General features: G+C 40.5%; 2 protein-coding genes across 8 annotated transcripts; one reads left to right on the top strand and one right to left on the bottom strand.

Moving 5' to 3' along the window:
* Window positions 1-1790: 1790 nt before the first annotated feature.
* sgo1 (shugoshin 1) lies at window positions 1791-7102 on the top strand. 5 transcript variants are annotated; one of them, XM_063899494.1, is made up of 10 exons: window positions 1791-1971; window positions 2160-2300; window positions 2417-2616; window positions 2720-2772; window positions 2866-2930; window positions 3774-4379; window positions 4969-5088; window positions 5387-5545; window positions 5762-5960; window positions 6066-7102. In XM_063899494.1, exons 2-10 carry the CDS (start codon window positions 2162-2164, stop codon window positions 6211-6213), a joined length of 1689 nt encoding a protein of 562 aa, XP_063755564.1. In that variant the 5' UTR covers window positions 1791-1971; window positions 2160-2161; the 3' UTR covers window positions 6214-7102. The 5 variants fall into 5 exon arrangements, with proteins under 5 accessions (XP_063755564.1, XP_063755562.1, XP_063755565.1 ...); XM_063899492.1 differs by having other exon boundaries at window positions 1796-1971; window positions 5375-5545; window positions 6066-7097; XM_063899495.1 differs by having other exon boundaries at window positions 1798-1971; window positions 5375-5545; window positions 5840-5960; window positions 6066-7098.
* kat2b (K(lysine) acetyltransferase 2B) lies at window positions 6707-14709 on the bottom strand. 3 transcript variants are annotated; one of them, XM_063899491.1, is made up of 18 exons: window positions 14423-14709; window positions 13410-13536; window positions 13187-13332; window positions 13002-13088; window positions 12727-12908; window positions 12443-12634; window positions 12107-12210; window positions 11848-11973; window positions 11187-11320; window positions 10634-10842; window positions 10421-10547; window positions 10217-10327; window positions 9662-9805; window positions 9464-9578; window positions 9316-9346; window positions 9138-9201; window positions 8646-8749; window positions 6707-8216 (listed from the first exon to the last, which is right to left on the bottom strand). In XM_063899491.1, exons 1-18 carry the CDS (start codon window positions 14621-14623, stop codon window positions 8210-8212), a joined length of 2211 nt encoding a protein of 736 aa, XP_063755561.1. In that variant the 5' UTR covers window positions 14624-14709; the 3' UTR covers window positions 6707-8209. The 3 variants fall into 3 exon arrangements, 2 of the variants coding, with proteins under 2 accessions (XP_063755561.1, XP_063755560.1); XM_063899490.1 differs by having other exon boundaries at window positions 8646-8730; XR_010167162.1 differs by having other exon boundaries at window positions 8169-8216; window positions 8646-8730; window positions 9138-9197; window positions 9312-9346.
* Window positions 14710-14932: the final 223 nt, after the last annotated feature.

The raw sequence follows: 14932 nt of genomic DNA, 5'->3' as shown, positions 1-14932 counted from the left end.
AGAAGTGAATGGACAGAAATCAGTTTGTTATCTCTTATATCAGTCCATCACGTCAGATACATAGATTAAAAAGGCAAAGTACTCATCTGTGCCGATGGTCGTCTGAATCTGTTCTTTGTATCCATGTGTGCACTAATTTGACGTTGCTCTCTCGATTTTCATTTCAATCAGTCCCTCTTATTCTGTCCTTTTGCTGTACCTGTGATAATATATTTCTCTCCAGGCGTCTGACACATGGATAGTAAGGGGTGGCATAAAATAACTGTGTGATGGATTTGTCCATTAAAGCAAGCTGAGATTAAACCTGTGGAGTCCCTCCGGCTGTCTGTCTTTATGTTTCTCTCCCTCCTCTTTCTTCCCCCCCCCACTTTTTAATACAGATGCACTCACACAAAACAATCACTGAATATTTCCCTGCTTTGAGGGAACAGCTGCAACATTTACATTTGAGAAAGGAAAATACACTTTTTACACAAAGAAGAAGTGATCTTGTTATTCAAACAGTGAGTCATTACAGGTCTGTAGCCCACTTAGTAACAGAGCACTCATACCTACAAGACTTGCAGCTACAGGTTAAAACATTTTTAAGTGTATAAAAATGTGTGCATAGTTTGTTTTAAAGCTTAATGGCTACTAACACATACTTGCGGGGGGAAAAAACCATTGAGAACTTAGAAAGCATCAAATATTTGTGAGAAAAGTCAGCTAAATCAACAATTGGGGCTATTTGTTATTCGTGAATCCTGAAAGTTTAGGCCTGTTTCACAGCTGAGGCACCCTGCTGAAGTAATTTGTTTTCAGGGTGAGACTGAAACACCCAAGCTTTACCAAGCCCCTCCTGTAGCCTTAATATGCCATTCAGTTGGCCGTCATGGACACTTTCTTGGATCATCACTGACAGAAGGTCCAAATGGATGTTACATTAGCTGCAGTGGTTTGCAGTAAAGGTGGGAGTTTCTTCCCAGAACCCTGCCAAATAAGACACGCCTGTTTGACTTTGGAAAGTAAATGAGATCATGAAGAGGTATGCTTTACATTACATTCCAATATCTATAGAATATTTAGGGTAGTAATGGGTACTTATAAGTACTTATGGCATTAAAGCAAAAAGCTCAAGGAAAATGTTGTGTATGCATTAAGACATACTTGTGTGTGGGGGGCAACAACATAGGAGCCTCACCGGGAAGCAGTGGATTAGCTTAAAATAAAAAAGTTACATTCATCTAATATTTGACCTGCTCTCTGAGCTCCTATGCAATCTAATTCAAACGAGTTTCAGAAAAACCTCAAGGAATATAACTCAAACATTGGCTATCATAGGGCTTTTAGATTAACACAAGTATCAGCTTTATCCACGTGCAGCACGGCACTTCAGCACTGCTCCAGCTCTTATCTTCTCCCGTCAATTATAAATAGCCAATTAGTAATTTTCATGGGCAGAATGAGCCTGAACTTTGATGAGGGATAATCTAATTTCCTTCTTTCTTTTTTAAAGAAAAAATAATTGTACTATGCCTCCATATTCCCAGTGGTTTGCTTTGTTTGCCTCCCAGTCCAACAGCTATACAGGAAAAAGGGTTAAAAGATGCCGATTTAGACGGCAATAATTATAATGAGGTATTCTGTGTGCTGCTGTGTGGTGGTCGGACGTTACTGTTTAGTCATAAATGATCAAAATATGCAGACAAATAATGAATACTAAATCAGTTACAGCTCCTCATAAAGGACATGTTCATCGTTTGTTCCTATGCATTGGCGCCACCTTGCGAACACTAGTTTTATGTGACGGAAATGACGTTGTAACAAATTCTGACCAGTCAGCAGCCCCGGCTCAAAATTCGAACGTCAACTCGCGAAGAAACGATGCCACCAACGCTGTTTTAATATGGAATAATTCTTGTATTTCTACCTAACTAACTTTTTTGAAGTGAATGTTAACATTCTTAAACGCTTGGTGATATACTCCTGCTGGTAAGTCCAACTGTATTGTACTTTTAACATTACGGCACACTGCAGACGGCTTGTTAGATTACGGTAAATGTGGAGCTAACGTAGCTAGCATGTTAGCCTTATCGTTTGTTTTGGTGCATATTATCACTACGCTACGATGTCGAAGTGTTTGATAAAGTTACACTATTTAACTAATCAAGTATCCTTAGCCATGGTGAACGGGCAGATCCAGAAGAAATCCTTCCAGCTGAGTCTGGAGGACATCAAGGAGAAGATGAAGGAAAAGAGGAATAAACGGCTGGCGGGGGCCTCAGCTCCCAACAGAGGCAGGTCCAAAAACAAAGCCAGTGGTAAGGAAACAAGCCATATTTTGCCCGTCAACAGATCGATAGATGCAGATATGCAACAGAAGTGTACATGCTGCTGAAGTAAAAAAAAAAAAAATCCATTCTATGTTTTCTTATAGTGGTTCAATCTGCCAGCACCATCCTACTCGGTGTCCAGCAGAACAACAAGACGCTGGCACTAGCTCTGCAAGCTGAAAAGCAAAAGTTAAGTCAGGCCAATACAGTGATCATGCAGCTGAAAAGTGAGCGACATGCCTTGTACCTTCACCTAATTATGCTCAAGAGGAAGCTCGAAGAACGGAAATCTGAACCCTCAAAGGTACACCTAGAAGATCTGCTTGTTGATAAACTATTCCTGTCTTTTTTTGTAATACTTGATACCCTAACAAACAAAACATATTATTTCTTTCTCATTAATTTAGACCAAACCTCCAAACACCCTTGTTGAACCTGAGCACCATGTGGATGCACCTGGGTAACTTTTTTTTTTAACATCAATTATTTGACAAAACTTTCTTTTATCCTGAGTTTTACGAATGATCGGGATATATTACCTCTTGATTTACAGGAGAAAGCAGACCAGCCAGATCGTTGATAAGCCCAGTGTGGTTAGCGCCTCACCAATTTGTACAGGTACACCACTACTACTAAATTCTATTATTACTACTCTAGTCAGCTGCTTTAATACAATAATAATGGTAAGGATTATCCATAATTGTTAACTACTTTTCAGTTGAGTTCTTTTATTTTTATATTTTATGTTAATTAATTTATAGAATTGTGAACCATTCTGCCATGAGTGTTATCCCTAGGCAAGGCACGTTTATTTAAATAGCTCCTTTCGGCACATGGCAATCCAAAGTGCTTTACAAAACAAAATACACAACATTAAAAAGCAAATGCAGCAGAAACACATTATAAAAATGGCATTTAAAAACAGTCATTAAGAAGCAAAGTGGGATAAACACAACAGGTACAAAATACATGAATAAAAACCACACTTAAGCGTGACATATGGACAGCTTAATCAAAAGCAGCAGTAAAAAGATACGTTTTAAGTCTAGTTATAAAATTAGCAAGAGTTGTAGCCGACCTGCAGGATTCTGGGAGTTTATTCCAGATAGTGGGTGCATAAAAGCTCAACTCGGCTTCTCCTTTTTTAGTTTTGACTCTTGGAACAGAAAGCAGACACATCCCAGAAGACCTGAGACTCTGGGATGGTTGATAATTTGGCAGGATATCTTTAATGTATTTTGGGCAGCAGTATTTTAAAATCAATTCTTTGACCGATAGGAAGCCAGTGTAAAGACTTCAGAACTGGACTGATGTGGTCCACTCTCTTAGTGTTAGTGAGGACTCGAGCAGCCAACAAAACACATTGAAATATAGGTTTTTCTTCTGATCACCTAGTTTACTAATTATTTAAAAAAGTACATGTGCTCATTTTTACACTGGTAACTGTTGCTCCAAAATCAGATCATGACTTCCCTGTGGAGTTTCATCATTCTACTCCTGAACCTGTCCCACCAAAAGACAACAACAAGCCGAGGCTGAGCAGAAAAAGAGCTAAGCAGCAGCCCTGCCCAAAACCAGAACCTGCTGCACAGAAACCAGAGAGAGGCCGCAAACCAGACCGGGCCCCATTAAAGAAACCTTGGGAGAACCCCAAACCCAGAGCTCGCTCCAAGTGTCGAGACCAGCCAGCAACAAGGGCCAAAACAGCATGTCTTTCACAAGGGAATAAGCACAACAACTCACTGGGATTTAATGACACGTTTGACTTTGACTGTGAAGAGGCGGTTCATGTCACACCGTTCAAGGCAAAGGCAGAGGACAACCATTCATCCACACCTGTCAGGGAACCGACTCCACAAACTGAAGCTTTACCTGTGTTTTTTAAACCGGATGAGTCCAGCTCTTCTTCGTCATTGTCTGAATCAGAGGTCAGCCTTTATGTCCCTGAGAAGACCACACAGAGACAGACTTCCCTTGACAAGTGCAATGGGATTACCACTCGAAGAGGGCGGGTCTCTAAAATCATCAGACAGAAGGAAAACGTCCCTTCGCAACAGGAAACCTCTGGTGAGCATTGAGTTCGGTGGGTCTTTAACTTAACATATTTTTTGCAGGGTTTCTCTGAATAATAGTTGTGGAGAATAATATGTAAAGGTCTAGTTGCAACCCAAATGTCTATTTAACAGCAGTCTGCGCAAGATTTTCTTCATTCATTCATTCGTTCATTCATTAAGCTTTATTGTTCAATTCCTTCGTACATATTCCAATAATTCTGCAGATGGGAATACCCTAGTGTAGTTAAGCCAGACTATTATCGTAATTTGATTACTCTGTTTTTGTGTGCAATGTGCATGCATGTATACAAGGTGATAGCTGCGTTCATAATGCACTTATGCTCCTAATTACAAGAGTAAATTGTATAAGAGTTATTGTAGCTCCTTGCATTTGTATTTATTCACACAGGAGGACCAAAAAGGCTTTGCCACATGCTTATGATGATAATGATAATAATAATAATAATAATAGCTTATCTCATGCATAATCTCTTCCTACATGCTACACCTGAGACGACCTATACCGAGTTAGAAGATTTAGGTATATATGGCTGAGCCCTAGTTATATTTTAACCATTTTTTTCATTGTTTTGTGTTTTTAGTTTTCATGGATGAGGGGTCGAGCCCTAAGGCTGTAGACCCTGAGATGGAGGAAGCTCATCCTGACTGCAGCTTCTCTAACAGCCCTGACCCAGCGATCTTGAGACAGGAAAATACTCATGGTGATTCTGCTTTGCCTCTCCTTTTGTTATAGTGTTCATCTTCTAATGCCACTTAAAAGGCCTTAAGAAACATAGTGCTGTTCAGTCGCTGCCATATTCCTGTGCAATGTACATGAAATTAACAATACATATTGCACATAGTTAAAACAAATAATATGTTTGTTAGTCTTCTCTTGTGTCATAATGACCTTACTGTGTGTGACCTATAACAAAGACATAAGGATCATAATTCCTGAATTAAGCTTATGTCACTGCTTATGTGTGAATTTTTGTCCTGATTTTTCAGTGCCTCTCACAGGGGTTAGTAAGAAGGACTGTTTGCTGCCTGTCGGCCCTCTGGTTGAAGAGGAGGTGAAGAGAATTAACAACGTCCTGTCCAATTTTGGAGATTCCTCCGGTGAAGGAGCTCCTCTTTTACCACACAAAATACGCAAGAGCGTCAATACATGTAAGAACCGTACGTATTGTCTCATCCCAAAGCTGCTTTGTGAAATTAAATCTTCATCACATGGGCCCTTGAGAGGCTTGGCCAGGTCACATTTTCACCCAACTGTCACTTCTCATGAATCAGCTCCTACGCACTTTTATCTGTATCTGTTCACTGGTGTGTGCACATCAATAACCACTCCTTCTGTTTTCTTTTCTTGCTTCTTGATCACGCCTACCTTCACAGTTTCTACAGGTAAGCTTGGTGTGAGGAAAGCGCGGCGGGATTTGAGTCTGTGTGATGTGACCAATATGTCCCCTGCAGCCTATCGCCTGGTCTCCTGTGGTGGCTCGCAGATCGCCAACGCCCGGAGCTCCACTTCTGTTCCTGCTCGCAAGCGGCGCTGCACCATGGTCCTGGACTACAAGGAACCCCCGCTAAATGTGTAAGCTCACATGAGGCTTCCCTTTCTCGAACTGATTCAATGATTTCATTTATGTTCACATTTCACTGTATGGATGCTCAAATGTTATCGTTGTCATCTTGACAGGAAACTTCGGCGCGGAGATAAGTTCACGGACGTGAAGTTCCTCCGCTCTCCTATTTTCAAGCAGAAATCTGGAAGGAGGTCTGTGCAGAAATCAAGGAAATCAATTAATGGCCAGTTGAGAAATGCATCGGGTCATTTGTTGGATTAATGTGATCATTTGTTTTTTTTCTTCGTGAACAGCTGTGATCATTTCTAGATGTTATTCTTTCACTTCGCTGAAAAGCAAACAACATTTGAATTCTCCTTTTAATCTCTAGCCTAAGGTATTAATGGCTGTTTTAGATGGCCAAATTATTTTTTAATTACATTTTATTTACATACATTTTTTAATTATATATAATATACTGTATGACGTGACAATAAAGGATTTTTTCTCTATTGCAATCTTATAATATATATATAATATTACTGGCTGATGGAATCAGGTGGTCCACAATGTCTTAAAAAGTATGAAAAGTTGATAAATCAATCATGTAGCATGTTCAACAACATATTATGAATGTATTACATTAAAATGTGTCACTGACCTGTTAGAATCCACTGGCAGCGAGGGACTAAAACAGGCTTGAAAAAGGTATTACATTAAATGTCAGGATTCTTGCAGATACCCTGAGGAACACTTTGAAAAACTAGAAACAATATTAAGCCTCACTTCTGTTTTATTCAGTCTATAAAATAGGCTAATACTATGTCATTAAAACCAGTCGTACAAAGAGCATGAAATCATTTTTTCCAGACATCTTACAAAATGTATTTTTTTCCTAAAGTTTGAAAAGTACAAACACCTTTTTACAAAACAGCAAAACTACATAGTATTGCACAATCTTTTCATTTATCTCCAAAGTATAAAGTTATTAATCTCCATCTGCATGACAAAAAATAAGAGAGAATAAATTAAGACCTTGTCTTAAGCATAATTCTTTTAAATTACAGAACATAAATAAGAATAAACTCTAGATCATTGAATTAGTCCTTTGTCAACAGCGTTAATTCAAATGTGAAACAAATTCTGAAGAAAAGACTGCTGTTATTTATGTTAACTAATACTTGGAAAAATAAAAGTGCCATTCAATAGTCAAACTGCCCTAAGTGGCTTATTGGGAAAAGATTGTTTTTTTTGTTCTGAAACAGAAAATATATGATATATACACATTTAAAATATACAGTGGGTTTAAGTACTTTAAAATAATTGAACTCTGTACACATTTAAAGTATGTATCCCTCTTTTGGCAGGATGAACTCAGCACACAGAAAAACGTTGACCTTTATAACGCTCTGCACAAGAACCAAGGTAAAAATGACAGGAAAACCTGAAGTCTCGGTCACTTTCCTCACAGGAAACACTTGTGTTATGACTTAATACAATGTAGGGGTGGTCGCTGCTCTTTAGAACTCTACCTGAGTCAACTGAGAGGATGAGGCAGACGCCCAAAAAAGGCAGGGGGTGAAAGTACGAAAAGAAAATAGAGAAGAGATGAAGGGGCGACAAAGTAAGGTGTATGGTGAATCTCCAGTCAGCTGTCATTCTGTGTTACCTTTCAAAGTCTAAGACAGAAATAATAACGTAAGTTTTCTGCCCTGTTTAATATGTCTCACCTTCCTGTGCCCTGTTTTTCCATGGGATGTGTGAAATATAAAGACACAGTTCTCCTTTTGCTTGGTGTCAGCAACAGCCTCACAGGCCTTCAAAAAGGGCCTTCCCTTGTGGCCTATCTTTCAGTGTTTATATCAGTCAAAGCTACTGATTCAGGATCTGGCCCAGCATGCATTGTACATTTGAAGAGTGCTGATCTGAGACCCCTTCGCAACTTTACATTAAGATATGTGTTTCTGAAACTCCGTAATCAGTAGTCCTATTCTTAATTTCTACATGCAAGTACCCATGACCTAACCTTAACCCTTCATAGTCTCAGTCTCTCTTTTGTTAAGGTGAGGAGAACGTCTCTTTTCCACTCTTCTACTTTTCGATGAGGCCAGCTTCTTTGATCTTGGTGTAGAAGAATTTCTCCAGTAGGTTGGCACACTTGTAGTACTCGCTCTCTGGAGGGTTGTATTCACGACAGTTTGTGAAGATGCGCTGCATGTCGGCCATGAACAACTTGCGTGTTGTGTAGTACCTGCTCTTCAGACGCTCGCTCATTGTCTTAAGATCTGAGGAGAAAAAATGTGAAGTCCACCATTTATACTACTTTGAATGTTGACTGTCAAAAGCTGAAAAACATATATATATATATATACCAAAACTATAGCTTTTCTCTTTTTAACACATAACAAACGTCCTCTTTTCTGTAGAACCACTTCTAGCAACTATGAATATAATCAAAAGTGGGCTAAATGTGATGGATAGTGCATTTGATTTTTAAATGGACTGAAACATTAGGAGCATGATGCATGAATACTATAAAAAGATTGAGCGCTTCCTCTAGTGGCGACTGACCTTCAGCCAGAACACACATGCTACGAACCCAGCATGCATCATCTGCAATGTCTTACCCCTTTTTCTATTTTCTATTATTCTTTAAAGAATTAAGTCAGTCTATTAGCAAGTGTGTTGCACTGATATATACACGGTATACATACCCATGGGGAAGCGAATGACTTGGTAGTACCCAGGGGCCTCTGTTTTTTTCACTGGCTCCATGAAAGGCCAGGCGTTCTGGTGACTCTGAGACAGAACAAACAGTCTGATGAAGTGTTATTATAAAACAGATCTATGGGCTCTATAAATACCGTGAAAGTATCTATGTGCTCAATATGCAGGGAAATGCAACCAGCCCAAATTCAGGAAGCGTTCCTTTAAACAAGCTTTCAGGACTACCATAAGGTTTTGTGATTTTAAAACACAGGTAGAAAGTGTCACTGCAGTGCCATCACAGTTATTCCTGACTGTAATGATGCTGCAGAGATGCCTACTGACAAACCAGACACTCTTGACATTTCGAGGAAATTGGTTTACAGAAACAGCCACTTAGCTGATTTATTCAAATTTTTAAAACACTAAAGCATTTAATATATACTGTATGTTCCTTTTAAAGTAACACTGCACTGTGTACGGTGGTATCTGTTTCTCACCTTCACATGTTGGAGGATGGTTTTCAGAGTGCTGTACAATTGATCTGGGTCCTTCAGTTCCTTGCTAAAGTAAAATAAGAAACAGTGACATATGTATTGAGTTTGGCATTCGGCACTCTAAGCTAAAAGTTAAGTTAAGTTGCTAAGTTAATATATTGTACAGTAGAGACAAACTTACCCTTTGCCTATCGGCTTCCAGCCAGTTTCACCTGTTGATATAAAATAAACTCAAATTAACCTCCAATATCCAACTGAAACAGTGAAATAGAGTGGATAATAGTGTTGATAAACTATGTGCTGTAAAGTCAATATTGTAAATAACGTACGAATGCCAGGAATGCTCTCGATGGGAATCTGCCGGACTCCTTCCTTAAAACAGGAAAGCCCTGGATAGACCTTTCTGATCTGAGCCTGCTTCCTCTCGATCAGCTTCTTGATGATCTGAGGGAGACAAAAACATTTAAAAGATAGTGATTGCTGGAAGAATTTAAAGTGTTCACTGTTTTGAATGTGAAAACACACACCTCCTTCTGCTTCTTGATAATGACGGAAAACTCTGTGTAGGGAATGCTGGGGTTGAGTTCGCAGCCCATGAGCGTGGCTCCTTCATAGTCTTTGATGTAGCCCACATATTTGCCCTTGGGAACCTTGATATCCTTTGAGAAACCCTGAGAGAGAGAATATTTTTATTTTCTTTAAGCTGTACATACACTGGATTATACCATTACCGAAATAAGCCAAACTTTCATTTCAACTATGTAGCTAAAAACAAAATCATTAAGAGACTTTCAAGACCAAAAAGTAAAAGTTAGAAAAAGGAGTAAAAATGCTGCCAAGTGCTACTTTTAGAAATACATGTCAGTAGTAGAATAAAACAAGGCAGATTCTCAAAGTATCAAAAAAGCAAAGTTCATTATAATATGTTCAGTAAAGTCTCAAACATTTGAATGTTTTTTGTTTGTTTTTGCAGGTCATGTTAAGGTTTTTATGTACGCATGGTCAAGAGGTTCAGGAGGCACGAGGGAGAGAGAATATTGCATCTTATGACTAAAACTGTATTTGTATTCAAAGCATGTTACCTGTTTCTTGAAATAGCCGATGGCGTACTCATCAGCATAAGTGAGGAAGTTGAGGATTTCGTGCTTTATGTGATATTCCTTCAGGTGGTTCATTAAATGGGTCCCATATCCCTTCAAAAAAACACAGCCCAAAAAGGAAAGAGTTAAAACTGAGCCTTCACATAGAATCAGTTCACCGAGCTGACAGATAGGAAGTGCTCTCACCTTGACCTGTTCGTTGGAGGTTACGGCACAAAAGACGATCTCCGTAAAGCCCTGCGACGGAAACATTCGGAAGCAGATCCCTCCGATCACACGGCCATCTTTGATGAGAGACAGCGTCTTGTGCTTCCTGTCAAAATAAAGAGATTCATTTCAGTCAGCTCGCTCCACTTGATCTCCGAATGGGATGAGGTGATAAAGTACGGTGGCACTCACGGATCAAACACCAGCCGTGTGATGTACTCCTTGGGCATGCGTGGCAGCTGGTGAGAGAACACGTTCTGGAGGCCGACGAGCCACATCAAGATCCTCTTATTGGGCTTCTGGTTTAGGGAGTTACCGATAACGTGGAATTCAATCACCCCCCTGCGCTCCTCATGACGGGCAGCTTCATCTCGTGCAGAGTGAGCCGACAGCAGACTTGTCTGCACAGGAAAGTAGGGATGAAAGAATTATCACGGTTGTTCTTAAAAACATCATCAAGAGTGACGATAAACACACACCAACCATCACTACTTCATAAAACTATTACTGACACTATCTTGGACTCACAAGTAGATCATTGACACTATTAAACACGACTGGCAGTAAGTTGTTAAATTTCATACTGATTTGTTTTCCTTCATTTTCTATATTACATATTTAACCTAATGAAGAACACTTTATCTCAGTACATTTATATAATATTCACCAACATACTTTGGGAATGCAAAGTTATTGGGTCTTGTGAATCGTTAAAATTAAGATATTTTTCAAGATCAATGGTTACCTCTGGAACAGCGGCAGGGTCTGTGATTGTTGCCATGACTTCATTGATGAGCTCCATGGGGATGTCCCCCACCACCCTGGGCCGCTTGTTTTCCTCATGGGGGAGAGGCTCTGAGGGTTTACGTTTTTCTCCAACTGTGATATTGCATGTAAGCAAAGGAGATACTTATCTTAGACTTTTTATTTGCACTTGTTTCACTTTGTATTGTAACTGCTGAACAGCAATTTCCCGGGCAACCAATAAAGTTTTATCTTATCTTATATTATCTAATTACATGTCTCTTAAACACATTCTCAGCAGTTAAGTAGGGTATCTATATCCAGATAAGATGTGACCCAGCATTTATGGTGAGCTTACTCTGAGTTCATCTCTTAATTTCAGTATAGAAGAAGTCATTCTGTAATGTTTTTCACTTCTGTTTCTTTATAAAGTTTTAAGGGCAACATTGAAAGAAGTATTTGAGGTAAAATGTTTGCTGCACTTTAGGGATATTTTATTTTAAATCAGATGGCCAAGACATATCTCCCTTAGCTAGAAGACTCAGGTGCATATAAATGAAAAACATAAAGCTAACTAGTCTTCACTGTTTTCTCACAGATGTTTTGTAATAATGTGGAGTTATTGTAACCCTTATGAGTAATTACAGGTTTGACAGTCATACCTGGGTTTGGCTCCAATACAGAGGCGGTTTTCCGGGCAGGACTGACGCTACCGCAGATGGATGGGTCCAATGACACAGGACTGGTGCTGTAGTAGAGCGGCCTGGCCACAGGAGGTGCACTGATAACTACAGAGCAACCGAGAGGACAAATAGTGTCACAACATGTTTTTATGATCATATTCTTAAGTGTTGTATCTTACGCTTTCTAGAGTCGACATAAAGGGAGTGTGTTTCTGTTATGTGAGTGTGTATGTGCTACCTGTGTGGATAGGGATCTGCCCTCCTGACGCGCCTGCCAAAAAGTCTTGGCTCCAGATTGGAGAGCTATGGCTGTACACCTCCTCCTCCAGCATAGACAGGAACCTGAACCAAACAAAACAAAACAAAACAAAACAACTTCACTATATTAAAAAGGCTGTAAGGCTGTATACATACATGAAAGTGGTGACTGTGTAGCTTTATACTGGGAACATGCATGAATGTGTAGTGTAGGTTTCTCTGCTGTAATGCTAATTATAGGTTAGTCTGAATATATAATTAAGTTTGTGGTATATCCTTTGGCATTTTAGAGTTTATAAATGTTTGTTTATCTTACTTGGGAAAGTGTGTGAGAATGAGTGTGCGTTTCTCAGGTGGCAGCTTGTCCTTTTCCTGTCTGGCCTGCTCCAGCAGCTGCTTTCTCATCACAGTGAACACCGAACGCAAAAGAGTCCGGCCGAAGATCTGGGTGGTTTCGTACCGGGGTAGACTGTCGCAGAACTGAGGCACATTGCAGTAGCAGAGCCACCTATAACGAGCACAACACAGAAATAACTGACTGTAAACAGGTGTGATTTATGTTAACAGGATATATGGCAGGACGTCTGGCAGTGCTGCTACCTGGTGTAGTTGGCTTTGTATCCAGCTGCGTCATCATTGGGAACCCTCTGTCGTCTCTGGGACGGTGTCTCCAGCTGCCAGTAGTTGATCTGGTTGAGAAACATCTTGGCCAGCTCCATTATTGTTTGACGTTCCTTAGATGGTAGGTGGCTGAATTTGTACTGTACAAAGTTATTCACCCCCTATTTGGAAAGAGAAAATAATAGACTAAGAACACAGACACAAGAGTGTTGATTTTATTTTTCAGTTGATTTACATGGTAGACACTTGAATACCTGTTCGATACTAGGTTTTTCAAACGGAGGACTCTCCTGTGCTTCTAACATTGGCTTTCCCATCTGTAGGATGGATTTCCTCAGCAGCTGAAAAAAAGGCAGAAAAAGGGGAATGTTAACATGTGCACAATGCTGGTTATAAAATCATGTTTTTGTATGTTTAGATTGTAAAAGTGGAGGCTTACTTTGAAAAGAGAAAAGTAGACCTGCTTAGTGTCAGCATCCTCCTCTTTGTGAACACATGTGTAGAGGTACTCCACATCCAGGACAATACCTAGAAGTCGGTTCATTTCCTCCTCGGAAACATTTTCTAGATGGGTCACATGATCACCTAGGAAACAAAGAATAAACCTTACAATTGTATACCCCAAACAGCTATATCTTTATTTCCTATACTTGCTGACATACCCAAGGTGTGAGAACAACTCCGGCAAGGCTCCTGCAGGTTGACTGTGCTGGACTGCTGGTCGGTTCGTGGGGGCGTAGGAGGGGGGTTCTGACTCTTCCAGCCGTTACACTTACAGGCTCCCTCTGCCTAGAAAAAACAAGCAGGAAAACAGATGAGGGCAAAGCTACTTTATTAAACTAATTACCTTTTTTCTGTGAAACACATAATTCTCGCTGTTGATGCAGGTTGTACTGATCTTATAAAAAAGTAGAAGAGTTGCTGTTTTCAGTCACTTGCACACTTTAGTCAGTGCCTAAAAGTGAATAGCTCAATAGGGGAACAGAACAACTTCCTAGATATATATTTATTATTTTAATAAATGGGCAAAAGCAGCATTAACACATATTTAACAGCATCTTCGGCCTGTCAGCGTCAGCTGGAGCTGCCGCACTGAGCATGCGCATTGAAACAAAAACAAACTCCGCCCCTTCAGCAGCTGTCACCCTGTCAAAACAAAGACCCCGTCCCACTATGCGGATGATTTACTGCATAAAACCAATACAAAACTGTCTATTTAACACCGTGCGTTGACAGGCGACATGGGGTACAGTATCATTTCCCCTGTAAAGCCACAGACCGTGCACGAGCACAAACAGTGGGATATTGCAGCCCATCTGCACAGCGCCAGCTACTCCCAAGTACAAGCGCCAAGCCAATGTTTACGTTCACCGACCCCCCACCTAGACAGAAATATAGTAACATTGCACATCTAGCGGGAAGCTTGCAGTGGAGAGGCCTCTGCTTAAGAGCTCTGCAGAAATAACGCTTTCATTAACTACGTTATTAATATCGCTGTTTTAATAATCGGTCCGTGCATGCAAAATGAAAAAAAAAAAATGAGTGCGGCAATGGCTTCCTTTGCTGCGCTTGCATTTTGTAAACTATTGCATCCAAGCACAGGAAATGCGATTAATTAAGAATAAACCCATCAAACCAGTGTTTTAAGAGTCAGCAATCTGCAGATATTGCTTACTTTGCAGGATGAATACACTCCGAGTTTTTCCAGTTTCTTTGGCCGAGGTGAAGAGCGGAGTTGCGCCTTCTTTACCGCGATACGTGCGGATCCTCCAGCGGCGCCGGAGCCTTCCGTCCCCCCGGCTCCAGGAGCGGCCGGAACCAGGCCCGCCGCCCCGATGGCCGGTGAACCTTGCTGAATCCCAGCGCTGTCGGCCATGATTCACACGGAACCCCGACGGGACCCCCGGCCCGGGTTATATTCGCTCTGCCGTCCTCTCTATTCCACAAGCGGAGGATCAGACATGGCGCTCATCCTTATTTTTTAATTTCTCACTGTAGGCCCATTTTCTTCCGCTAGGGGACTCAAGTGGGATAGGCCAAATTCACTACAATTCAGAGGATAGGTCACAAAATGCAACCGTTTGTAGCAAAATTTCAAGGTCAAATTTAATAGGAAAAATGTGGCTTACCATGCTGAACCTTATCTGAGCACACAGTGACTAGTGAACCATGTTTATTTAACGCA

This window comes from Eleginops maclovinus, chromosome 13, assembly GCF_036324505.1.
Source record: "Eleginops maclovinus isolate JMC-PN-2008 ecotype Puerto Natales chromosome 13, JC_Emac_rtc_rv5, whole genome shotgun sequence".
NCBI classification, from domain to species: Eukaryota; Metazoa; Chordata; class Actinopteri; order Perciformes; family Eleginopidae; genus Eleginops; species Eleginops maclovinus.
Note: the sequence above shows the minus strand (reverse complement) of the source record. Positions and strands in the feature narration are given on the sequence as shown.

What these genes read in the sequence shown, in the direction of transcription:
- kat2b (XM_063899490.1), bottom strand. Translation starts at nt 14,623, where the DNA reads ATGGCCGACAGCGCTGGGATTCAGCAAGGTTCACCGGCCATCGGGGCG. An exon ending in ATTCTCACACACTTTCCCAA is followed by an intron (nt 12,211 to 12,442) that starts GTAAGATAAACA and finishes TGTTTGGTTCAG; the next exon opens with GTTCCTGTCTATGCTGGAGG. An exon ending in TTATCAAGAAGCAGAAGGAG is followed by an intron (nt 9,579 to 9,661) that starts GTGTGTGTTTTC and finishes TGTCTCCCTCAG; the next exon opens with ATCATCAAGAAGCTGATCGA.
- sgo1 (XM_063899492.1), top strand. Translation starts at nt 2,162, where the DNA reads ATGGTGAACGGGCAGATCCAGAAGAAATCCTTCCAGCTGAGTCTGGAG. An exon ending in GTCCAAAAACAAAGCCAGTG is followed by an intron (nt 2,301 to 2,416) that starts GTAAGGAAACAA and finishes GTTTTCTTATAG; the next exon opens with TGGTTCAATCTGCCAGCACC. An exon ending in TTCGCAACAGGAAACCTCTG is followed by an intron (nt 4,380 to 4,968) that starts GTGAGCATTGAG and finishes TTGTGTTTTTAG; the next exon opens with TTTTCATGGATGAGGGGTCG.